The sequence below is a fragment of the Daldinia childiae genome (assembly GCF_008694065.1).
Source record: "Daldinia childiae strain JS-1345 chromosome Unknown Scaffold3, whole genome shotgun sequence".
NCBI lineage: Eukaryota > Fungi > Ascomycota > Sordariomycetes > Xylariales > Hypoxylaceae > Daldinia > Daldinia childiae.
The window spans coordinates 5337019-5363428 of NW_022984644.1; the positions used below are offsets into that span (position 1 = coordinate 5337019).

At 45.3% G+C, this 26410-nt stretch overlaps 4 protein-coding genes across 4 annotated transcripts; 3 read left to right on the plus strand and 1 right to left on the minus strand.

The window, feature by feature from the left end:
• Positions 1-11940: 11940 nt before the first annotated feature.
• On the minus strand, positions 11941-12762 carry GL218_04162 (uncharacterized protein; the record flags this gene model as incomplete). The annotated part of the gene is made up of 3 exons (XM_033580747.1): positions 11941-12274; positions 12488-12555; positions 12754-12762. 3 exons carry the CDS (start codon positions 12760-12762, stop codon positions 11941-11943), a joined length of 411 nt encoding a protein of 136 aa, XP_033436365.1.
• A 2594-nt stretch (positions 12763-15356) lies between these two features.
• On the plus strand, positions 15357-18794 carry GL218_04163 (uncharacterized protein; the record flags this gene model as incomplete). The annotated part of the gene is made up of 2 exons (XM_033580748.1): positions 15357-16081; positions 16133-18794. The coding sequence occupies 2 exons, from the start codon at positions 15357-15359 to the stop codon at positions 18792-18794; spliced, it is 3387 nt and encodes a 1128-aa protein (XP_033436364.1).
• A 3248-nt stretch (positions 18795-22042) lies between these two features.
• Positions 22043-24435, plus strand: GL218_04164 (Flavin carrier protein 2; the record flags this gene model as incomplete). The annotated part of the gene is made up of 3 exons (XM_033580749.1): positions 22043-22361; positions 22436-23995; positions 24062-24435. 3 exons carry the CDS (start codon positions 22043-22045, stop codon positions 24433-24435), a joined length of 2253 nt encoding a protein of 750 aa, XP_033436371.1.
• Positions 24436-25289: 854 nt separating this feature from the next.
• Positions 25290-26246, plus strand: GL218_04165 (Proteasome subunit beta type-5; the record flags this gene model as incomplete). The annotated part of the gene is made up of 2 exons (XM_033580750.1): positions 25290-25427; positions 25527-26246. 2 exons carry the CDS (start codon positions 25290-25292, stop codon positions 26244-26246), a joined length of 858 nt encoding a protein of 285 aa, XP_033436370.1.
• Between the last annotated feature and the right edge of the window lie 164 nt (positions 26247-26410).

Sequence of the window (26410 nt, forward strand, 5' to 3'; positions counted from 1 at the left end):
GAAGATAACGTAGCATCGAACAGTTAGATCGCTGGATGCGGCGGGTAGCAATACAAGGATGAGGCGCAAGGTAAACAGAGTTACGCAGTTTTCATGCAGGCTTCTTTCGAGCGTTTGATTTGCCAAACGTTGAACTATCTCAAATCCTTCCGCTGTATTCCCCGATATCTCGCTTTATACCCTATTCTCTATGGCTGATTAGCTGCGCCGCAGTGTTTTTATTTTTATTTATTTATATTTTTTTTTTACCTTACCCCAACGACATCCGCGACAACACAATTCACGATTAGCATTACCTTAAGCGACAAATTTAGATACGATAAATTACTTATATTTATGTAGCACGATGATGCATCTATAGAGCGTTAGTCTGGCAATCCTACTTTGTGTAGCCGGGGCCGGAGCCGGGGCACCGGAGGTGATCCCTTCGTATAAGATGCCACGATGTTCGAAAGTACAGTAATCAGATGACGATGCCCCTCTTTTTAGTTCAAATAAGACTGGACCCAGAATGCAGGACATGTCGCAATATTGGGAGTAACCGTATAGTAATAAGTTGTGGTCGGACCATATTAACGACAGGCTCGGTAAACACGGTAGTTGCCCTGTCTTCGAGTATCCGTTTAAGGTGATTTGGATACACAACATTCCTCTCATAGGTCTAAGAGCACGATACTATACCCCTTTGGTCCTTCATGACCTTTTTCATCTTGCAAATCGCGGCTACTCTTTCCTATTTAAGGATTGATTTCATATCTCTGGTTGGAGGGAAGCCATATTGAAAATACCTGGTTCAACCGCACAAAAACATAGCCGCATCTTGAACCGCCATTATTGGATTTATAGCCGCCTCTAAGCATGTGTTATCTATGTAGGACCTCGATCGTCTCGGGTGATGTTACAGCCACGTAGCACGGATGAAAGGAGCCGAGCTTCAAGTGCCCTAGACAGCCTATTCACAACCTACTAGAAGGTCACACGCCATGCTAAAACTGGAGATATTAATAATTAATGAAGGGTAGATGAACCCTGAACTCGAAAGAAATTTCTTCTTGGTCAAAATATCAAAAATAAGCCAAGAATAATCATCTATCAAGGGTCATTGCCGGTGAGCCTATCCTTTCCGCAACTTAAAAGCGGATATAGATTAGGGTATCACGAGGTGGAACCGAACATCATAGAGGCAACTTCGTCGTTTCGTGAGGAACTCTAACATAGCTACAGGAGTCTATGTCTTGGCATGGGGCTTATGATTAAGGGGGGCGGTATAGAAACCGAATAGCATGTATCTACTTAGTGACTATAGATGAGTTCTGAGGTTGTTTAAGGTGATATATATTAGGGGGGAGGGGGGGTCCAATTTATACCGAAATAGGAGGTCTTAAAGTCTTTGGGCAATATGCGCTGATACTTGTAGTGATTTGGTATGAGTCAAGTTTTATCATTTAAGTCATATTAAAGAAATTGACTTCCAATATTGCATATTATATCTGCGTTTCTAATGGAGCTGGCGTTCGCAGGTTTTATAATGTAAGAATATATGTTTTTCTTCAACACTTTTCTAATACTAGCACATAACCTACTTACCTAGCTACCTATCTTAGGTATCTAAGGTTATTTTAGTAACCCCCAACTTCTTGGAATTCTTGCGCATTCTATAATCAGGACTGGTTATGTTATTTTCTTAAGATAATGCTAAGGGTTTAGAATAAAATGTATAGGGTGGGTAAAGACCAGCAAGCCTGTACTACTCAGCAGAGACTGTTAGGAGATAGGAGTAACAAAAAGGGGTAACCACTAAGCAGTGAGTTTTTATAAAAGACACACCCCTCTCCCTTATATTTGGAAGGCATATGAGTTCAGGTAATCACCGTTGTTGCTACTTACATACTCGAGGCTGTTCTTGTCCTGTTACTCTACGCACTCATATACATTAGATAGGCCCCTTACCTAATATGGAAGACACAATAGAATCAATATCTATCAATTCTCTAGCTACCTCATATAGACACTCACCTGAATATGAAAGTTATAAGGAAATTAACTTAGGCCAGACAGAATTTAAGACGTCTTATATAAGGTGCTCATAGAAACATTGTCTCATGGATTCATACCAACCACTCACTCGTAATTGAGACAATGTCTCATACTATCATATCTACCTACTTCTTAAATTATCATACACTCATTATAGTATTGGATACTTAACTTATATATGTACATAAGATAAACAATATTGTAGTTGGTCTACGGTTAATGCCGTATTACATCGTTATAAATCCCTCATATTCAGGTGACTTTATAATACTTGACGCGTCGGTTTGAAATAGCGATTCAGAGTGGATCTTATCTACACTCGACATATGATGAGGTCTCATCGTATAAATGATTAAGCTTATTCAGGTCGAGTGCATAGTCTAGTAGGCCATGGTCAAGTCTTTGCTAGGGTAGTGCAGCCATTTCAGGGGCTAGCATTTAGGGGTGTGCTCAGAGAAGGAGACCGAGCGGGAACTACCTCCTAAACATATTTTGGAATTGAAATATAAAATTTCCTAACACTCACGTTACTTAGTAAGAGTTAAAACTATTCGCCTTTCCAACTGCACTACCGAAGGTATTTAAGTTACCTAAATATATGGGCGTAGAGAAATATAGCTGTGATTGAATAAATGTTCCTTCAATTTTGTGATATAAACGAGTTACGGAACGTGATGTAGATTTGCTTTTCGAGTCAACCAGCGAACGTTCTAATCGACTAATCGCCTAAACATGTAGCCTAGAACCCCTAATGCTCATGTCTTCGGCCTAAGTCTCGTATTCTTTCTCTTTCTAACTATAACTACGGTAAGGTCATACTCGTGCTAGTTGTCGCAAGGGGGGCATAGATCATAGAATTTGGAAAGTGATAAAAAAATATGACTTTAAGCGCCATGTCTCTAGTCATACCAAGTTCAAACCCGTAGGATACATCAGTGCTTTTTTTCGCACTGACTGGAGAAAACCATCGGTACCTATTTATTCTCCACCATGCAGAATGGTGGAGATGCGATGAGATCTCACCTTTTGCTGCCAATTAGGAATCCCAGAGATCACCATGAGTCTTCTGATGTTAGTGAATGTTTATGGAAGACATAATGAGTAGAAGGAAGTGGGCTTACATACCTAGGTAGGTAGCTACCTACCTACCTACCTAGATACTAAACGTAAGTTTATCACATATCAATCTTAAGTGCTTAGTATGGATGAAAGCCACGCTGTACATATGAGACAGTTGCCGCTTTACACGTGGCCGTCGGAGCCGCGTAAGTCCAGTTTATAAAGAGGCTCATGGTATATCTCCAACAAACTTAAGACATTAGCTCGTAGTTCAAGCTGAATAGACTTTGGTCTAGACATAAGGGAGATTCCGCAACTTGGGTTTTCACCGATAGGTGTAGATGTTGCGATTCAATGAATTCGTACTGTAAGGTACCTATTCAGGATGCGCTTGACCCCATTCAGTAACCCCGATCGTAACTTGTGATTCGTTTGATGGTGATCTATACGCAAGTTTCAGAGAGATTTTGCCACATCGTCGATCTGGTTGAAGAACACCGAGGTAAGAAAGCTTGCAAAGCTTACTGTGGACCAGGAAGTAAAATGTGCCATTTTCTGCTCGGCGTGTTTTCCTTCAGAGTAAAAAAAACCCTGCCAACTTCGGCGCCTTGTGTGACACGGAATATCAGGTTTGTCAATTCACCCCGATTTATAAGCAGGCTACCCGTACTAATGGGATTGCTGCTATGATATGACCATATTGAGAAGAGCGGAGTTACTTTGGGAAATGTCGACGTGTAAAGCGAAGCGGCGAAATAGTTAATATGGTCTTGTCGACGCCACTTGTAAATAACACCGAGATCCGCGATATACTGATCTCTATTGGTCTAATCAGCCTTAATCTTTTACTGAAGAGTTTTGACATGGGAACATTCTCCCTTAACCCTAGTAAAGATCTTAGGCGCTAAGGTTATGCATAATCTATAGTCTACTAAGAGCAACACTATATTATGCCTCTTGTCTAATCTGCCAACGGCAACTGGCCGAAGAAGCGAGACGAAGATATTGAAGAGGCATTCTTCCTGTATAATGAGCGCATAAGAAAAGCTAACGCCGGGCCGCTCACCGATTTTCCGAACGTTAGGGGTAGCAGATATATGAGTCCAAGAGGAGTTGAATTTTTGTGGTATTCTGGCTAAAAGGAGATCAAACAAAAGAACAGTAATCGAATATGCGGTTAGTTGGACTCACAGACCGAGTGGTGGTTATTGCTGACATGAAAAGTCTCTCGAAACTCCCGTCGGCCCCGGGAAAGTTGAGTCAAGAACCTCCAGGCGCCCTTCTCATGTATCAAGATTTACGACTTCACAATGCATGTGGTGGGTACGGACCCGAGTCGGTGGACATGTGATCAGTCAAGTTTGTCCTGCTGGGTACCTTCGGCCACTGAAAGAGAATTACTGTGTAAATGGAGAAGGCGATGGCTTAAGGCTAAACAATGCATTGCGTCTCCGGGCGCTACTGGTGCACGATAAGAAAAGAGTACTGGGGTTCTGGTTGGCGTGCCTGGTGATGAAACATGAGGAATCACAATGATCGTATAGAAGGAAAAAAAAAATAATAATATGAAAAAACCTGTGAGCTTGTGCGGATGGCGTAAGAATAATCCCTGCAACTTGCGATGAGTGGACGGTCAACCTGGTACATTGCATTAGGGAATGAGTCGGGGATCGATCTTCGGCTTTCAAGCATGAATTCTGATTTCCTAACGTGGCTCTATGCACCTCATAAGATGCATATCATATGTAGTCTGAGGTCAGCTGCGTTAACCTATCACGTAGCCTATGTAGGTATCAAGTCGACAGCGAAACCGATAAAGGTAGACTCCAGGCTCAGATTGCGGCCCGCTCCTAGACTAGATCCTTCTCTGTTCTCACGTTGCATATGTAATGTCACCCCATTTGAGAATTATAAATTATCTTATTGGCTATTTCGGCCTAAGTCTAAGACGTTATAACGGCCATTTAAGCCACCTAAGAGAAGAAAGTGAAAGGCGTTGTGAGGGAACGTACCTAGGTAGTGAGTGAGTGTATGTAGGTATGTATGTATGTACATGATGGAAAGCAGTTTTCTATTGCAGCTCCACCTCGACCTAAGTGAAACCCCTGTCGATATCTCAAAAGTTCCCGAGGCCATGGTAAATGGTAAAGAGGAAAAGATTCTCTATGAGCTTGTTCAACTTCAGGTTAAGTTTGATTTACTCAAAGCCACAGACTTATAAACAGCTTGATAAATGAGCGCCAGTCAATAGTGTGTCTTGATTCATTTTACCGCAGGGACATGAAAGCTATCACCTAGTCATAGGTCTAACGATGTAAGTCTCCCGATCCTAGTCGCACATCATTTTTGATCGACAGCTACTGCGAAGGTGTATTGCTAGTCTAAAGCATGAATAAAACACATCTTCCGCAAAGGAAGTAGGTTCATCCTATCTTGTTCGGCTGAAAGGCTTATGCCTACTGGTTCTCTGGAAATATTGCTAGCTTCGGCAAACGGGTTATTACGAACTTGGGCAAAGGGGATTTTCACCGTTATGAAGAGGCTCATTTAAGCCGCACTTTAGTTCAAGTAATCTAGTCCCAGATCTTCTATTAGACGCAAGTCGATATTGTCGATAGGTGAATAAGAAAACCTGAGAGGCTATTTCTACAGCGTATCAAAGAGAGGTTAACAATAAGGGAGGGATGTAAATAAATTGGATCTATACGCATCTGGACTGCTGCAATATCAACGTGTCGTGCTGTTGTATTTTATAGCGTTACATTATCCGAAAGACTAAGATCCTGATCTCCCCTTGCTTCCCCAAATCTTCACCAGCTATTTTACCGGGCTGCTGGAATTGATAGGAGCTAGTATTAACCTAACTTAACATAAAAGCAATATTTTTATTATTACTATTAAATTTTTTTTTTTTTTACATCTACGATCGCAAGTTCGTATAGATTAGATGGCTTAAAAATGTCTTTTGGATGTCTCTCATGGAGATAAGGAATTTTAGTAATGAGACATATCTATTAGTATCGTCGTGTTCATCTTAAGTTGAATAAGCAGATGTGCGATGTCATCCCAGCATAGCTAAAATCCCCCTCATGATTTTCAGGGGGTAACGTCATCGTGAGCTTAATTCGTAGCAGCATTTAATGCGACATAAAAAAATCGGCGTAAAAAAAAATAACTTGAGACTCAAAAACCAGACCGTTGAAGTTGGAAGTGAAGAATATTAGGAACGTACCGGGATTATAACGGTATAGCTGTAATGTATAGCCGCCGTTAAGAAAAATGCACTTTGCACGTCCGAGTCAGCCCTAACGGTTTGTGGGTTTTCCCCTGATTTCGACCCAAGATCCGTCTTACCAACTGTCTCCCTATATACACTCCCTTCAACCTCCATTTCACATTAGCGACTAAGGCAGAGTTGGTAATTGTATCGTACTGCAAGTCAATTTAGACTAATAACATTGGCTCTTATGTAACAAGAGGGTGCCACTACTTTCAGGCTATCGTTCCATTCGTGGTTTGCTACCTTTATAGTGCCGGGGGACAAGGATTACATGCAGAAAAGCACAGGGCAGCAACCTATGTATGTAAAGCTAGTTGAATAACTAACTACATACCTACCTAGCTCGCTAGATCTAGACGAGGATCTTATAGATGATGCTATATGGAAAGGGGAAGAAAAAACGAAAAATAAGAAAAACTTTACAACCAAGAACGATTACGGGTTCGGAGAGAAATGGTTACTCCCGGTAATCCTTGCTATCCCCCTCCTAATCCCAGAATACCGTTTGCATGGTCCCAGAAAACTGGTTGGACCGCTCCGTCGTGATGTTACCGTTCGAATAACATAACATGTTGCTTCTCTTATTACAGATCTGCGCTTCGCTCAATCCACATAGTTACTTGTCAAAAGATCTAGCGTATAAGATATCTACCTCTCATCGGGTTAACCGTGGCATAGCTCTCTCGGCGCACTGCGTATCCGTTCCTTAACGCCCTAGTGCATTTTATACGTGCATTACACTCCCCCCTTAACTTTAGAGCTACAGCCTATGGAAAGTACTTATTGGCTATTATGGGAATAATCGTATAATTCAAATAGTACTTACATCATACGAATAGCAATATATGCTCGTCGGAGGTACTACTGGCGCATAGCAAGTCGGTTAATCCCCTTGGATACAGGGTTGTCTGATCCAATGTCGAAGGTTGAAGTAAAGAAAACCAACTAGTGGATTCTGAGATGGTACCCGCCTCATATTTGACATCGAGGCGAAAGGATAATAGGGATTGACAACTCCAAGTTCCAGATAGCGCTGCCTTTTGCCAGTATATCAGTTAGGATTTGATATTCCTTTTTTTAAAATCATGCGTGGATCGATATAGCGTATTAAATTATATCTTTTCTTTTCCTGCTCTCGTCATCAATTTTAGCCCCGGCATCTCTTCATGCCATCCTTTCGTTACAGGAAAAACAAGTAGCAAAGTCGCCTGCATATCTTAGAGCTTAGATCCTGTCCCTGTCCTGCACGCAGATCGTCCTGATCCTCCAGCCACTCACCGGTAGCTCATAGTTTCTGATATATGCTCAACGTCTGCCCCAGACAGATCTTCTTTCATGGTTGTTTCCGGTGCCGGACTCAGACTATCACATCCCATCTAGCGTAAAAACGACGAGAATTTTGCTAACTTTACTGGCTTGGGAAACCTAGGTCGTCCCTTGTGGTGAAATTTTTAGAAGCCGTGGGCCGTGCTCACGTTCAAGTTCGGCCATAGCTCTAGCTTCAAAAGGGTGGCGTTCAGCTATATCCGTCCTCCCAGTCACATCTTCGTTAATCCCTATCGACCCGGTGAGATCCTCAGAATCTCCTAGGCTTACCATAAGGCTAAACGCAAATACTGCAAAGGAGAATCACAATCCTTGGCTATAGCTCAACCGACTGCTCCCTTTCTATCCTGGAGATAGGACATTAGGTTGTGTGTTGCAACTGATACTCTAGGCACTGCCGAGGATACCCATTTGGTCTATATGTACAGGAGTCTCAGGTGCCAGAATCGGAGCCGTGAGGACCAAGCTTCCCGATCCAGATATCTGCTGGATCCTTGTTCCCAACCTAAAGGGTTCTTCTAGGCATAGGCAGGTGACAAGGTGTGGACGTCTATATGCGTTGTCCTACCACGCACTTTACATGCTCTATTAAGCAATACTAACGCAGCGGTTCTTGGATGAGAGTTAGGTTGCTTTTATGGTCGGATTGCATATCTGGCTCCAAGACAACAAGAAAATTTACGAACTCGATTGGCCCATTCCTTGTTTCCTCTCCACCATATTCTGCTAGCCATTGTTACCATATTTCGGTTTATGGTGGTCCCGGAGAGTGATTAAGAAGCTCGAATCGAAACCTGTTGAAGGCTGCCATCTACCATCCACCGTTAAGATACTTAGCGGGTGGAAAGCCACAGTGCAGAAGCCAGCCGCCCCCAATTCAAAGAAAAGGGTTGCTCAAAGCGGCTTACTCCTTAACTTCTCATGTTGGGGAGACCCGTTGAAGGTAAGTATCCGCCGATAATCTCTTCAGCACAGATAGATCTGAAGGGTTCGTAGCTGCTCGAGCATATAACATATCTTCGGTCCGTCCAGATTCACCATAAATATTATGTCTTGTCATTCCGCGTCCTCACATGAGGGCTCTGAGATGGATGCGCCACAAGCTACCTACATGGGTAGACATCTAACACGGACAAGTTCCGCCCTAGAGGTAAGACTTATCAGCATCCAACCTGGCCCACGACTCCGCTTTCACCCCCTCCCCGGCCGTGTCTACAATTAGCCCAGAGCAACTAGATCCTCCCCCCTCCCTACCATACAACAGAGTATCCCATCTGAAAAACATAAGTTGAAAAGACCTATCTCGACTCCTAACTCGAGACCGTAGGGGGCAAACGAAACCGATCATGGGCTACCTGGCCATCCCAACGAGAGAAGGAGGAATAGGCTCGGCTACCATCGATCAACAGTCGCATGTGGTAAGTGGTTATCGCGCCAAGTAGTGGCCAGCTCAAGGAGAAGTTCGTATGAGTGTTAAAGCGCAATTCGGTATAGAACACTGCCGGAGAAGGAAGATCAGGTGTAAAAAGCCTGAGGTGCAGGATCTCCTGAACCGATGTGAAAGTTGCATCAATCTCAAAAAGGATTGCACATATACCGCAGTAAATCCACAAACACAACCGCACACGATGACACATCGGCCAAGAAGAGTATCAATTGGGTCTAACCCTGCGTCACCCACCATATCTCCCGCAGCAGCAATGGGTCATATCGTGGAAGGGCAACCGAATTCGGCCTACCACCAGCTTACAGCAATGCCATCGATGCCAAATATAGGACAACAACCAGTACAAACTGGTGAAGATGAGACTTATTCTGTTAGGAGTATGTTTAATATGAATCTTTCTTTGAGGCCCTACGGCTATAAGCCGTTTGCTAACAAGTAGAGAAGTTCCATCGACAACACCTAGCAGCCGGTCCTTTAGCTATGGGCAAGTGACAAGTGGTTGGATGTCGACAGATGCGGATGACAGCACCGAAACGACGTCGGGGGCCACGAACACCCCTTGGGCAACCTATCCCCACGATGTCTCCGAGACTACGGGATTCTCTCAATATACCTCCCACACAACGACTCCATCACTATCGACATGGTCGGCGAATTCACTCGGGATAAATAGAATGGATACCGAGACGCATCTCGATGACACGTGGCGTCCGTACCCATCGGGAGCGAGATCGATGTCATTCAACAGCCATCAATCCGAACAATTTGATTCTTCGTCGACAAGACCATACGACCGGGTGCAATCACCGAGCGCGACCAACATCATGCCAGAAGCAAGCTTGGCCACTCAGGGGTCTCTTTCTGCTGGTGCCACGCCGCATCTAGCATATGATGTATGGCAGCAGCAGTACCAATACTCTAGACCCAACGAAGACTATGGTGGGTGGTATGAGAACCATGGCCATCCCGCCGAAGCACATCTCTCGTCTAGCGAGAATCCCTCTCATGTCGGAGGAGTCTACTATAGCCAACGATGACCAGAGCTCGATCGCGGCATGGTGCGGAGTATCAGACAACTCGCAATCTTCTGGCCGCGTATTTTTCACCGCAGCATTTCATTCTGCCGTCGTCTGGCGTTGGCTTTCTCATATAACTTAAATCATTTAAAATTCCCTTTTGTATGTTGGTGGACGAAATCGACATTTCCTATTTTGAAATATGAAGAATGCCTGGATAAAACAGGGAAGGGACGGGAACACGAAGGAAAATATGCGAATCAGAAAAGGGCTGAGCAACGGGTCTTGCTCCGGTGCAAGGATATGTGGCATATTCATAGCACGGTGGGATCGACAAATATACACCATGTGTGACCAAGTCAACGACAACTAACCCTTTGACGGGGACTCATCGAAGAACTCATTCTACTGTCATATCGGCCTCGACTAGCCAAGCAATATACACACCATCCATATACGCAAACGGCGGTATCAAGCATTGACTAACCGATACAAAAGAAAGTGCCCACCAATATTTCATTGTCGATTTTCCGCATGGGTGAAGTGCAGCTACTTTCGAAGGACATATCGGACTGACGGGCAGGCATATAGTTCCCTCTCTTACTCACGGGAATTTACCGGGACATGCCATTTGATGTAGGAATAGGATATAAGAAGAATAGATCTTTTATTATGGGTAAAGGAATCTTTTATATAGGAAACTGGAAGAACCACAGGGGAGCGTTTGGCTTTTCGCGTTTGGCAGGACACGAAGGACAGGGGATCACAAGTATTCGGTAACCAATGCGGCTTCCCGTCCGGCTATCCTTTGAATACTTCTAGCTGGGAGCGTGTACTCAGTTCACTGGCGCGACTTGTAAGCTGCTTGCTACGGATCCTAGGGTCGGGGAGGGGGAGAAGTGCCTAAGGCTAGGCGAAGGCTTTACTTTTTACGGAGTGCCAAAGAGCACATTTCGCTCTAATATCTAGCGCTATTGCTATTCGTTGATTGCTCTCCCCTCTTCGTTAGCTATACATTTATATAATATGGCCTAGGTAACTGGAAATTTTCGCGAAGGGCGGATCGCGCAAAACTGGCTTTTGGATGCGGGGAGATGGGTATTACTGAGGCTGGTCTGTTTTGCTTTCTTGGTGATAAAAGGTACGAGTGTGTTATTTGGTTTCCTGGACTCTTACCTACTATATGTACTTAATTGGGAGTATCAACACTCTCAGTAGATAACTGCTTAAAATATTCGCTGGGACGTCTTGAATGTGAATATGCCAATTAGACGGATCGACATGTTAAAACGTACCAAATGGAACATTACCTACCTGCAAGCACCGCAAACGATTATCATCTGACTGTATCTACGCTTGTTACCACATAATTGGCATTGACCCGGGGTGCAAAGGTCGTAGCCAGTAAGAAACCTTGGATATGTCTAGGAGTTTGGCGAGATTACTCGTTACTCGTTGCACAGCGATATAGAGCACATTCTCTTCGGCGTCATTGTGCCTAGTATGTCTCAGATGCATAATAAATATCCCGTATGGATGCTCCATTATTTTATATGTCGTGTGCTCCATCATAATAGTTGCGTAAGCTGATGTTACCTACACCATTGTACAACACCTCGGTCTGGCATACTCCCACCGAAACGACCAAAAAGTCGGCTACTATCTACTTCAAGAAACGTTACTAACCCTGAAAACGTATTAGAAATGATAGCTAGCAGATAATTTAGGGTTCTGTTTCAGGCTTTAAGACTTTATAGGTTTCCAGTCACCATTCTTCACGCTTCCAGTTGCCAAGTTAGAACCATTAGACCAACGTAAGCTCCGATACTTAGAGCGGTGAGAAGCAGGACGCTGTTACCGCTGGTGCGGAACTTATTTTTCATCTCGCCGTCGTTGTCGGTCGAGGTGAAAAACTGCGTGTTACCCTGATACCGACGATATATGGAGCATAGTAAGACTGCCGCACCATAAACGGCGAAGAGAGCGCCTATGGCGTAGAATTCTGAGGTGAAAATCTTGAGTATGATCAGAGCAAAACTGAACTGCGAGAGAGCAGTCCGCATATAAGCCCCCTCAAAGGTTCTCTGAGCAGCTCGGATCTCTACTAGCCTGTGAGGAGCGAGAAATTAAGAGTTAGTTATGAGTTTCTGTCATCTACGAGGTACACGTGAGGCTCATACTCGCAGTCGGGGTTTCTAATGTGAGTAGCTACATAATACTGAGACCTGCTATATATGGTATCTAGTCGGGTAGAGTTGAGCCACAACCCGGGGAATTTAAAGATGGGTAGGTTTAGTTGATAGATGGGAGTGCTCGACGTACTCTTGGGTTGTAAGAATGACCGAACGGGCGCGGTGCATTCGAAGATGAAGACGATCTTCTGGATTTGGCTAGAACATGGTAAGTCAATACCTAACTAGTCACGTACATGCAATGATATGATATATCAGGGGAGTGGTATATTAGGGGGAAGTGTCGCGTGGGATTATTTTGTTATTTTAGGGTGATACTAATAAGAATATCTTCCTGCATATTGGAAGACAGGCATGTATCTTTCTTGGGGTAGCAAGAGGAATGAATTAACTTACTTGAAACATATTTCCCAGTATAACTTGGAATTATTTTTATTTTTATCTTCATTACTTGTAGTAATATCAATGTGTTTTTGGTTACGTGACGTCGATGGTACATAAAAACGGCACGTAAAAAGGTTACTATTAGGCGGTTGAGACTTGCCTAAGAATGCCCGGCGAATGGTGTTGTTGCGGGGGGAAGGGGGGAGGGGTTACTAGTGTATGTAAGCCCCCCCACCTCCATATTTCCACAAGTACGGATTAGGACGGGAACTACGGGAAGTCATAAGGCAAACACGTGACTCTCTCTGGTTCTTTACTTCAAATGCTTAGGTAGGTTAGGTACTTTTCGAATTTGGAACTTGTTGGATTTTAAACCAAAATCCTAACGGGTTTGATACGTCAATGATGCAAACTTTGCGGCACAGCGATACTCGCAAACTTAGTACGCAAGTAAAAGATGCAAAGATATTTTTTTGCAGAATCGGGGTAGTTCTCTATAAACGGCCGTGTTGCATCGCGGTTGCGCGGTTAAAAATACCAGATTTAGCGCTGTGCCGTTCTTCAACCTTTGACTGTTGGCCGGGAGCAGACATGCTTATTACTAACTTAGGTAACTTAATACCGACTTAATACCAACATAGCAGCTTATTCTGTTTTCTTGGTTTTCCTTAGTTTCCGTACGCACCTACGCGCTTGCATCGTTGCATCTCTATCGTTTGACACAACCCACGTCCCAGATCCCAAATCCCCGTACAGACCCAGTACTATACTTCGAAGACTCTGGAATATGGATGAAATTAGTCTCCACGTCCGTGATACTCGCTTCTACATACACATTGAAGACAACTCTCCGGCAATGCTGTTTGTGGTCACTTCTGCCTGACCCTGTTACACACTTTTCTACCTCTAGGTAAATATGCCAGCGCAGTCGTGGCTGTGCTATACCCTCTGCATTCTACATACACTCAATAGACTGCCGTGGATTTCACGCTACTGCAGGCTATCGAGGCAGGGACGTCAATAAATCATATTCAATTGATAATATACGCTGAAGGAACACGAAGAAGTTCTTCCATTTCCTCTAAGCCTACCTACTAAGACGGTATAATTGCGATAAGGATATGTCTGCTATACCATACGACCAACCGTGGATGTTCACGTTTTAGCTAGCGGGCCGTATCTATATCGGCTCGTGCTACAGTAGCATTCGCTAACCACCTCTGTCTCTCCCAATGAGAGGATCGAGACAGTAGTTAGAGAATATCCGATTTTCTTCCTAATGAGAACCTACGATGCGGCTGGAGCAACAGCGGGTAACATCTTGATTCGGCTCCCACATCCTGGACGTGCAGCATCTGTATACGTTCACCATGTCTACCAACCTAGAATCTCGAAGGAAATGGCCCGTCTTAGATCTCGGTATGTTTTAGTTGGTATGTTTTACATACCTGTTACTGCCACAAGCTCCACAGAGCACCGCCATATGTATGAATTGGTCACGGCAGTTCGGGTCAGCAAATGTCATCATTTTGCAGTTTAACTTACAACAAGCCTCACCTGCATAGTACCCGTCTGTCATCTGAAGTGCCTTGCGATCTCGTTTGGTCGAGTGTACATACATCTATGCCATCTATGCCATCTATGTGCCATCTATGCAACATGGTGGGCTCACAAGTGGGGTGCCCTGGACTTATTCGGGGCTGAGAAGGAAGCGAAGAGTGCCTTACAACCCCTGCTCACTCAATAGGCAGAACGCCTCGACTGGCTGGCCATGACAAAATGACGGACAGGGACCCAATCAAATGGCGCAAGATACTTTCGAAGGGGAGCCGCAGTAGTGCGCGAGCCCTATCATCAATGTATCGATTCGCGAGAAAATTGCCTTGTCGACTTTGCCCATCGACATAGACAAGTGTACTGCCCATCTCAGGTCACCTCATCCTCCATCTCCCAACTTCTCTGCCCCTTTATCCGTATTCAGTGTCCAGTGTCCAGTCTACAGTTCCCCCCCCGTCCACTGAAATACTAGATTCTTAAGCCTTCGATCACCAGTTTCCGTCATCTTCCCCCCCCCTGCTCCCCTTGTACTTTTGCACGGCCCCCTTGCAACTCCATCGGCACAGGTTTCGATCAGATTGTCTTAGGCGGAGAAAAGAGGTCGCGCTAAGCTGGGGGTATTTCCATTTTGGCGCCGATTTCCGTTCAACTCCACTCACCTTAAGCGCCGCCGCCGCTGTATCGGCTTGCCGACTTAACATCCCTCTCAGCATTGTAACCAACGACTCTACTAGATCCTCTTCTAATTTCTGAATCAAGTCTTTTGATATTCAACCGAGAACTAGATCCGTCATCCTAGATATCATACCTTCTCTTTTCCGTATATCGTCAATTACCCCATGAAATAGCTGAAGATAGTTGGTCCTAAAGACATTCGTTGCATTGAGATCGCAAGGCTCTGGCTCAGCCATCTTCACAATTGTCGCGCCCGCTGCTTATAGTATAGGAGGAACATGGTTTCCCCTTGACAAAGTCTATCAAGAGCTGTGCGGTTCCAGTATTATACGTTATCCTAATATATACTAACCCTGGATCGCCCACCTATCCTTACCCCAGCTATGACCATGAGTGCGGGATACACAGTTTCGCCTGCGTCGCTCGACCTTCGCGATCACCTCAATGATCGCACACAGCAACCCCCCCGCGATACTCACCATAGCTATAACTACAATTACAATCATAACAACCAAAAGTGCCCCGTCACGCCTATTGAATCTCATCTATTGTCACCGTATTCCTCCCACGTTCAAAGTAACTCCGCCTCACCTATAGCTAATCTCAACACCCCCGCGGACACCGTCTCCACCGATTTCTACCAGCCGAGCGAGTTCAGTAGCGAATTTGATGACCCATTTCTTGGGGTTGACTTCAACGACACCCAAGATACATTGCCTCAATTCCTCGAAGGGTTCGACAGTATTCAGGAACCCATAACCCATGTACCCATCCAAAACACTGTTACTAGAGATGCTATATATCCTCTGAGTCCTCATCAAACGCCTGCCGTACCATCTACATCAACTTTTGGTGGTGGTATAGACACCAGTGTTGGCTTGGCGGATTCCACTGACTATCAGCATTTCGCAAATCAAGTTCAGCCCTTTACCAGCTCCATCGATTCGAATCAATCTGCGCCTCAGCTAACACCTGATACGAACGACGGTAGTTTCTCGAGTGATGATAGTCTTGCGCCGACTACGCTTGCTATGGCTACCCAAAGTCCCCGCGTTACCGTTTCCATGTGGAACAGGGATGCAGAAGCTCCAATACAAGGTGTAGAGAGGTCCTTTATTGCGGGCGCCGAAAGTCCTCGGACTGTGCACGTTTCACAAAGCATAGCCGGGGATTTGACCAGCGAGAATACCCACGAGACCACAGTGTTACGAGATGCACAGGGTAACTGGTTACCACAGCCTGCCGGAGGGTATCGAGGCCTTGCCCCAGGAAACCGTCCTTCCGAGGAGATCCCAAGTCCTAATCAGCAAGCTACCCAAAGGGAACGCGCAGAGAAGAACAAAGAGGTTTTTAAATGGGTCTCCCGATCGGCTGGTAACCCGAGCAACGTCTCAGATAGTCAGGAAAGGCTTGCTGGTGGACAGGATTCGGGAGATGATAATATACCTTCCACCGAAATTCCTCTAGGAGATACAACTGAGAACAATTACATTCATAATCAGACATATTTTAATGTCAACGGACCAGGTGGGCCTATTACGCACGCTGATATTGATATGATGCGACAGTTCCCTACTTGGGGGGATACGCCGACAATTCATGCTATTCAATCTGGCACCCACTATCAGCCTGCAACATCACAAGCTGCTATCGAAAGGTTCAACCGGCAATGCCAGGATACCGACTCAATTGTCTCGAGAGCAGCTACCTGGGGGACGCGCCGGCGAAGCCTACCTAGCATCGTGGACATGGAGGAAATTCTCAGCGGAAATTTCTTTAAGAAACTATCCATTAGTGGACACAGTCGCCGGCCGGGTTTCATGAAAAGAATTCCTAGCCTTGTACGGAAGCCTAGCACCAGCCAGTTGTTGAAGCGTAAAGGAAGCAATGCTAGTGAAGTACCACCAGAGGATACTGGAGAACGTGAACGTCGAGAGTCTAAAGATACGTTGGCGCCGCCGTCGCGTACCTCTAGTTGGGGCATTACTAAGAAGCAGCCTCCTAGTTTAAATACCGCATTGCTCGGAATGGCTACAGGAGCTGCTTCAATCGGGACAGCTCACGTTCGGAGCGGTTCAATTAGTGCATCGGTGACTTCGCCGAAGAGTTCATTTGGAGCTCTCAGTATACCCTCCGTTAAAAATACTCTCAGGAGGCCGAGGAGTAAGACGGAGCTTCCGAAGAGCTCTAATCCGGAATACTTCTCACACCCAAATCTCGTGGGGATGTTGAAAAAGCAAGGTGGTCCACCAGTTGCTGCACTAGCGGGGACGCGATCGACAATAGAACAGGATGACGACGATGATGAAGATGAAGATGACGAAGGGTTTGACGACGCGGACATAAAGACCGAGTTGAACAAATCGAGACACATCGAACCAACTTTCGTGGGTTTCCGAGAACATGTATTTGATCAAAATCCTGGTCTTCCAAGTGAGAATGGATGGCTAGCCGACCGCATTGCGCATCAGATGGTTATACGCTATAAGCAACTTCAGACCGCGAAAATCAAGCATCTAAATCAGGTTCGACAGCAAAATTGCCATAGTGGAACACAATGCATTGATCTTGGTGGGTCAGCTGTTCCTCTAGATGGCAGAGGCAACGAGCGAGGTCTTGACCCCCTATCAGCTCGACCAGATTCGTCCGACGGCGACACCACGCCACTCGAAGGTGGTATTAGCTCGGAAAGCTTCCCACAAGGTATCCCCATGCCTCCGACTTCGTCCCTCCCGGCAGAGTTTGAGTGCCAACTATGCTTCACGAGTAAAAAGTTCCAGAAACCTTCTGACTGGACCAAGCACGTCCACGAGGATGTTCAGCCGTTCACATGCACCTGGGAGAAATGCCCCAATCCTAAGATGTTCAAAAGAAAAGCTGACTGGGTCCGTCATGAAAATGAAGGTCATCGTCATCTCGAGTGGTGGACATGCGACGTTGACGACTGCCGACATATCTGCTACAGACGTGACAATTTCTTACAGCATCTCGTTCGTGAGCATAAATTCGCAGAGCCAAAAATTAAGACGAAAGCTGCCATCAAGAAGGCTGGCGGTGGTGACCGCACGTGGTCGAGAGTAGAGTCGTGCCACGTTGACACGTCAGATAAGCCATCTAACGAGCCTTGCCGGTTCTGTCGAAAGACATTCCCGACTTGGAAAAAACTTACGGTTCATTTAGCAAAACATATGGAGCACCTCAGCCTTCCCGTCTTAGAAGTTGTCGGCAGGAAAGAACTTGACGCAGATACAATCATCAGCCCCGTGCAGGATCCGCCACGCCCTAATTTTCCAATACCCCCAGTAAAACAAGAGCATCCAAGCTTTAGTCCAGAGAGTTGCAACACGCCGATTTCCGTTCCAATGCCAACAGGGCCGACGGGGTATTCCCAAGATGGCTTCAATTATAACGTAGTCCGGATGCCCGTACGAAACCCCCTACAAAGTGACTACTACAACCCACACTCGATAGCGCAGTCGTATAACGAAATGACGCCTAATCAGGGGCCTAGTATGATGATGCCCAATTATAACAACCCTCAACCATCCCAACCTCCGTACCATACGGTACCCGTCACCACAATATCGTCATATGACCAGTCTCTAAATTCCTACGTGAATTTGCAATCTCAGCAAGATGGATTAGAACCATTTCCTCAATTCGATCCTCTAGGAATTCAAGAGTCTGCCGGGTCTTTATGCTATAGCAACCTTGCAGCTGGTAATATCCAACCGGTCGAGCAGTATTCCAACCATGGAGGCTCCGTTTCGCCTTATCATCGCTCACCTCACCAAGGCCAAAACAACTTTTACAACTCGTGAATGATGAACCTATTCCTGTTTTGCAATATGCTTCGCGATGCCTCTTTATAACAGATACCCTCAAGCTGGAGTTTTTAAGACGCCCTAAGATGATCTTGGGTGTATTAAGAAAATTCCATGCGAAACTTACAATATTATACGGCTTTATTTGGACAATACTTATATATTTTCATTTTCTAGCAGAAGTCTAGCCGCCCAAATGGCTTCCAGACTATTTTTTCTCGATTATCACTTATCCTACGTTATATCTTATATATGTGGAACATGCATAGTTGGACGAAAGTTGTCTCTGTTTTATTTGGGCTGCGTCCAGTGATAGAAAAGATTTACGGATGTCGTTCAGTACGATATGATATGATGGATGGATGGATGGATGGATGGATGGATGGATGGATGGATGGACTATTGATGAACCTTTTGAGATATATGACAGTAGCGGAATGCACACAAATGTCTGACCTGATGAGAAGCGCTTTTCTTTTCTTTCGTGTCATTGGGGTTGGGTGGTTTGGTGTGCTTTCTTCTAGATTTTCAATAGACGTTTCATTCACAATTCAGATACCTCGATTCGTACCTTTGAATATGGGTTTGCTTAAGATTTTGATATGTAGAAAATTTTTGTGAAGGCTGGAGGCCTCTGTACCTTAGGTACATTATCTAGACAGGCGGGTCTCACATGTTATGAGTTGTTCTTATTATCAATTTCATTAGCTTACCCTTCAGTCGCAACCTACTTTATTTAAATGTGTTGTACTTAAGAATATTTATTCGTGAAAGATACGGTTCTCCCTTGCGTCTCAAATGTATGAGAAAACTTTGCTAGCTTCAGGAGGTTCATCTTTTCGAGTCACGACTCAGAAATAATAGTAACATTAATTTCAATATGCCCACTGATATTATGTTTCTATGCTGAAAACTTAAGCTTAAACACGACAGTGATTAAACTCGAATCTGATTTAGGACCCACGGTGGTTCCTGTGGGGGATTGCAGTTATTATATGCATGTATTCACTACTCTTGTAATAGCGCCTCTAGCGGTACGGCTAACTAGTGCAGCTAGCCTTAATATAGTAGTTTAATAACTGCGCCGTTTTATAACATATAAGACGCCTCTTGCAGTTAGTAGATTGTAAAAAGGATCAAATACATATTGAAGGAAGAATGACTCGAATATATGAAGGCGTTGTCCTAACCTAAGAATATATATAAATATATAAAGTAGTAGGCTGTTGGATTCTTTTGAAGCTCCCTTTGGGCATCATCGTGCGACACGGGGGTTGGTGTTGAAGACATGCATAATAACATTAAATTATGTACTCAATATACCATGTCCCTCCTGTATGGCCAAGGTCTAGGATAGACGGTTCGTCGTCATATTAGATCGCTAGGGTTCAATAATAAGATGAACCTATACATAATATCAAGATCCCGGAGTGAATAATTCTAAAATTAAAGAATGGCAACATAATTGCAGATCATTCTCGTGTTGGGTTTAACTTATACATGACGCCGAGAAGAATAAGAAGAAGAAAAGAAGAATAAACTTGGAAAAAGTGTTTTCCCCTTTTCTTTAGTTATGCGTTTGTATGTACACATGTACACACTATGTAAGACATCGTATTTTGAGCACTGATAGAATAACTCCTGTTTTGAACGTGGCTTGGAATTCTGATGGAAGCCGAAGTTGAGACCCCCTGCACTGACAACGTCCCCCCTGGTGGCGGTTCATTCTCACAAGCAATTCTGGAGATGACCTAACAATTTCTAGCCAATGACTTTAATTTCCTCCCTTGGCTTTTCCTTTTTTGACCAACCAAATTCTTCGTCTCAATCTCAAACTGGAATTACTTTGTTCTTGGTCGAGTAAATGAGAGCCCCTCTATGATCATGCCTACCTCCTTATATGTATGTATGTACCTATCACTTACTTTATTAATGTTCTGCATATGTATAATCTAATGCACAAATATCTCTTGCTTCCCTTTTGATAACTATAGGTACCTAACCTACTATATACTAATTAGATATATGCTTTTCATACGGATACCTACCTAACCTAAGTAAATACATGTTAAATATATATTTACTCAGTGGACGGACCGCCACGCTACTAGATTACACTACGGCAGTCGTCGTTTGAGGGAGTGTAGCGTTACTCATTTACCAACTTCTTCTCATCATGTTTCGAAATTCCAAGATGGCTTACATCTAGCTCCTAAATCCGGCTTAGTCGGCCGTGGAGCTTGCCGGACGTCCAATGATGTTCTAAGGAGGTCGGTTTCATGTGGATTATCTCGACCTAACCAGGTTAGTCTTCTCAAGCCCCCTGTCGCACCTTTTGCGCCGGGCTCCACGATGATGGCTCCGACAGGGGGTAGCTGGACTGGGGTATTGGGTATTAGCCTCGAATGTTCAACTTGGACAGGGGATATACGCGCAGCCAGTCAACCGGTCCCTTCTTTTCATCAAGAAGAGATCTCATCAGGGGTCGTGGAACGGAGGTGCATCTTCTGAGCTTGGCTTCTTCTCACCAACCAACCTGCTTTGACCTTCACAGTCTTTCCTTTTTGGCGCCCTATACAACCTTCTGCTTTCAAAGTTGTCTTTTAGTGATTATTTTCACCCACACTCGTTTACTGCTCTAAGTAAGAACTCGTTTCATATATGCGCCGACGCCGACGCCGACTCTCTCTCACATATTATCGTCAACCTTCTCGTCATCGTTGACAACGCGTCCCAGGCCCGTTCGTCTTCCATATCTAGGAACGGTCCTGGGTCCTGCTATCCTATCCTTTCACTCTTTCTTCGGAGAACGTCTTGTTGCCGATTTTCTATTCTTGCCACGGGTTGATCCTTGGCCATATTTTATTTGAATGCTTTTTCTTTAGGCAACAAGACCATCTCCTTGGTATTGTGCTGTTTATCGTACACCATTTCTATGTAACTACATTAAACTCCTAAGACGGTTATTCATCCAACAAGATCACCAGTCATCATATACCCCGGACGAACGCCTTTTCTTCGATCCGGTTCATTTTTGCAAGCGATACAGATTTTTTAATAGGCTCATCAAAACGGCTATCTACGCCGTGGTATACCCAGGCAGCATCTAGCGATTGATTTTTTTTCACACAGCTGGGCAGGCGTCTACACAGGCAACATACATATAGATAACGAACAGTTTCCATTTCCCAGTGGACTCACGATTTCCTTGGGTTATTCTACGATATAGACAAAATCCGATCAGCATGGCGATATCGAATTCGAGGTGGAATATCCGGCGAGCGGCCATATGGGCAACGGCACTTGCCAGCGGAGTCCTGAGTAGCGATGTTTTAGTGACAAATGGATTCAACAATTGTGAGGAGAATAGCAGCATTAGGGTCCAAAAGGTGGAAATTTCTTATAATAATGCCGACAAGCTCGTGGTTTTCGATATTGTAGGCACGAGCGACAAACGACAAAATGTAACGGCATGGCTCTCCGTATCCGCGTACGGGCAAGATGTTTACACAAACGCTTTTAATCCTTGCAATGAGACCACATTCGTCGATGAATTGTGTCCTGGTATGCTTATCGAGCCTCGCCGATTTTTCTTTTTCTTTTTCTTTTCAAAAATTATAATGCTAATGGAAGAACAGCTCCGGCCGGTGTCTTTACTGCAAGAGGTACTCAGGCGATACCTCCTCAATATGCTGGTGTCATTCCTGCTGTTGCTTTTCAGGTACCCGACATAGCAGCCCAGGCGACGTTAAAGCTTAAGACCTTAGATACCGGAGCAGAAATTGCCTGTGTCCAGGCCCAAGTAACGAATGGCAAGACGACCGACGTACCCGCAGTCTCGTATATCGCCGCCGGCGTAGCGGGAGCAGCTCTGTTGATGGGTGGTGCTGGAGCCATCAGTGCAGCGGGAGGAGCTGGTGCGGCTGGCGGAGCTGGAGGTACCATGAGCCCGAGTTTCATGGAAATGTTCGGCATTTTCCAAGGTTTCGCCATGAACGGTATGATGTCTGTCCAGACGCCACAGGTTTACCGTAGCTTCACGAAGAACTTCGGCTTCTCAACGGGCATCATCCCATGGAGACAGATGCAAGTCTCTATCGACAACTTTCGAGGAATGACAGGTGGAAACTTAACCAGGGACAGTGTTGAATTCCTTCAGAAAGCTACTCTCGTTTACCCCGACGGCACAACTGCGAACGGGAAGGGATCGCTCTTCGGTCGTTCCATGGCGGAAGCGGTTCACCTTGCTATTCGTGATGTCGATACGTCGGTTAACGCAACGGGCACCGACGGAGAAACAGCGACGAGTACCGAGGCGACGATCCGTGCGGCTGTCTCGGGTATTCAAGGATACGCTCAGCAATTATCTGTACCGCAGTCCAACACGTTTATGACGCTTTTATTGATCGTCGCCATCGTCGTTGCTGTTATTGTCGTCGGTATCTTGCTGGTGAAGGTTATCCTCGAGGCTTGGTCCCTATATGGCCACTTTCCTGAGTCTTTGACTGGTTTCCGCAAGCATTATTGGGGTTCGATTGCTCGTGCTATCACGTCCCTCATTCTGGTTCTTTACAGCATCTGGGTTCTATATTGTGTGTTCCAATTCACACATGGCGATTCTTGGGCTGCCCAGGCACTTGCCGCTGTTACTCTTATCCTATTTACTGCCATTCTAGCTTTCTTCTCTTGGAGGATCTGGAGTATCGCACATAAGCTCAAGAACAGCGAGGGAGACACGTCGGGTCTCTACGAGGATAAGGAGCACTGGGTTAAGTACTCACTCTTCTACGAATCGTATAGGAAAGATTACTGGTGGATCTTCGTGCCAGTCATTGCGTACATGTTTGCCAAAGGTTGCGTCCTCGCCGCCACCGATGGTCATGGTATGGCACAGTCAATCTGTCTTTTAATCGTCGAAGGGTCAATGTTGGCTTTGTTGGTCTGGAGTAAACCATTCGAGCGGAAATCTGGCAATGTGATCAACATTGCTATTGCGGTTGTGCGCGTTCTTTCAATCGTCTGCGTTCTCCTCTTCGTCGAAGAATTCGGCATCGCCCAAACCACGCAGACAGTTGCCGGTGTCGTTCTGATTGCCATACAATCGGGTCTTGCAGGAACTCTCGCAATTCTCATCGCATGGAATGCAATTATAGCATGCTGCAAGCAAAACCCTCACCGCAAGCGCAGAAAGGAGATGGGTAAGTTAAACAATACCAGCCTTCCCTAGGAGGTGAAACTAGGAACAATATTCTAACACATTGCAGAACAATACCAGCGTGATATGGACACCTTGACGCCTTTGGACGCACGTAACTCTTTACTCCTAGACCGCTCGAAAACCAATGAGACTAGAATCACCATCACATATACCAATTCTGTATCAGACTCCAAGCAGCCGCTTGACCGCCGCTCCCCTTCACCGGATCCATATATCGGCGTCGCAGTCGAGCCATCTGATACCTACTCACCATTAAGCCTTTCGTACACCAGCAGACCCTTAACGCCCAGCTTACCGATGAGAAGTCAAGAGCAAAGTGCGGCTCCCGCGGGGCAACAACCGAACGTAGGGGGCGGGTATGGTGATAGCTACGGGCAACAGAATGGATATTCAGGGTATCGCGGACCTTCCGTATACTAAATTACTAAATTACGGACGGGATGGGAAATAATGGCTCGGGGGAGTGGTGGTGAAGGATGAGAATGGGGATGGGATACAGATTTAGAAGTAAAGAGCCCACCTAGTAGTATCTATTCGAGACGACAGAGAAAAAGTTGACCACCAACGGTGTTACCATGGCATAATGTGGCCACGAAACGGTGTATAAAGACGACAGGCAATCCAGGCCTGGCTAACATAGATGCCTATACATTTCATTTATCTCATTTTTAACGGCCGCCCCTATCTTCTCTACGAGTATATAGCTGTAACCTGTATTCAATTGTAGTGAGCGCGGTCATATCTTATTTATTATTTGTTAATTTTGTATAAGTGCAGGTTTGGGTCACTTATGAGGTATTGGTTATGTTGATTACCTACCTATTTTTATAAATATTTCTTAATTCATGATTGTATTTGATGTTAATTGAGGAATGATGTCGTAGTTGTAGTTGCTGAGGTTATTTCTGTATTTCTGTATCTTAGTACGGATACATGTTAATAGTATGCAACTAAGGTGAGTGAGATTATGTAATATTGATCATCTAATTGAATGTGGGATGTACATAGTAAAGAGGTACATTAGGTACCTAAAGTACCTACATATCTACAGAAGGAGCTTGGACCATCTAAAAAGAGCACTGAAAGGTAAGAAGTACCTAAAGTAACGACGCGTGAGGCCAGCTGCCTTGAGCTTTAGACCAGACGTCAATCATTTCGCTGCCTTGCGCTCTTCTACACATTCATCCCGCCTGTAACGACACCACATCAATTCTATTTTTCTAATTACATCTAGCACCAACCCCGATTAGTACTGCCTCGTCTAGATATTGGCCATGGATACCCTCGTAGCCAGGTACAGTCGCCCGACTGCCTTTCACAATGAGACCTTTGCAGACGAAGAGCAAGAAGATCTCCAGAATGATGTCGCCCCGGGCCTATCTCTCAAATTCGCTATGCCGCCTGTAGCCCAAGTAAGTAGTATTTTATAAATATACCTAACTCTCAGGAAGAGGGAGAAGAGAAAAGTGAAAGTAAAAGCAAACGAAGCTAACCAATCTCGAAAAAACCAGCCCTCAGCATGGCTCCGTGCAGCAACCGACGACCGCTCAAACCCCGATTGTCCCATTAAGATCGCGCACGGTACAACAACCCTCGCTTTCCGATTCCAGGGCGGTATCATCGTAGCGACAGATTCTCGAGCTACGGCCGGCAACTGGATCGCCTCCCAGACCGTCAAGAAGGTCATCGAGATTAATAACTGCCTATTGGGCACTATGGCCGGTGGTGCTGCCGACTGCCAATACTGGCTCGCCTGGTTAGGCATGCAGTGCCGCCTACACGAGCTACGTCACAAGCGCCGCATCAGCGTCGCCGCAGCTTCCAAGATTCTCGCCAACCTCGTCTATCAGTACAAGGGCATGGGTTTGTCTATGGGAACCATGTGCGCCGGTGTCACCAAGGAGGAGGGCCCCGCTCTCTACTATATCGACTCCGACGGAACCCGGCTTGCCGGAAACCTGTTCTGTGTTGGTTCCGGTCAGACATTTGCCTACGGTGTACTCGATGCAGAGTACCGCTACGATTTGAACGAGGAGGATGCTCTAGAACTAGGCCGTCGGAGTATCCTGGCTGCTACGCACCGAGATGCGTACTCGGGTGGTTTCATCAACTTGTACCACGTCAAGGAAGAGGGTTGGGTCAAGCATGGCTTCAACGATACGAACCCGATATTCTGGAAGACGAAGTTAGAGAAGGGCGAGTTCACCAACGTTACCAGCTCCCTGGACTAAATCAAGGGTTTGGTTAGGTTAGGGATGAATTATTACGAAGGGCATACTGGATGATATCAGGGAACATCAGCTGGCATGTGGTAAGGGAGAAAGGGGGGGGAAGTGCAAAACAGAGCTTGATAGACTATCTCAGTACCTAACCGGGTCACTACCTTAGGTAGGAT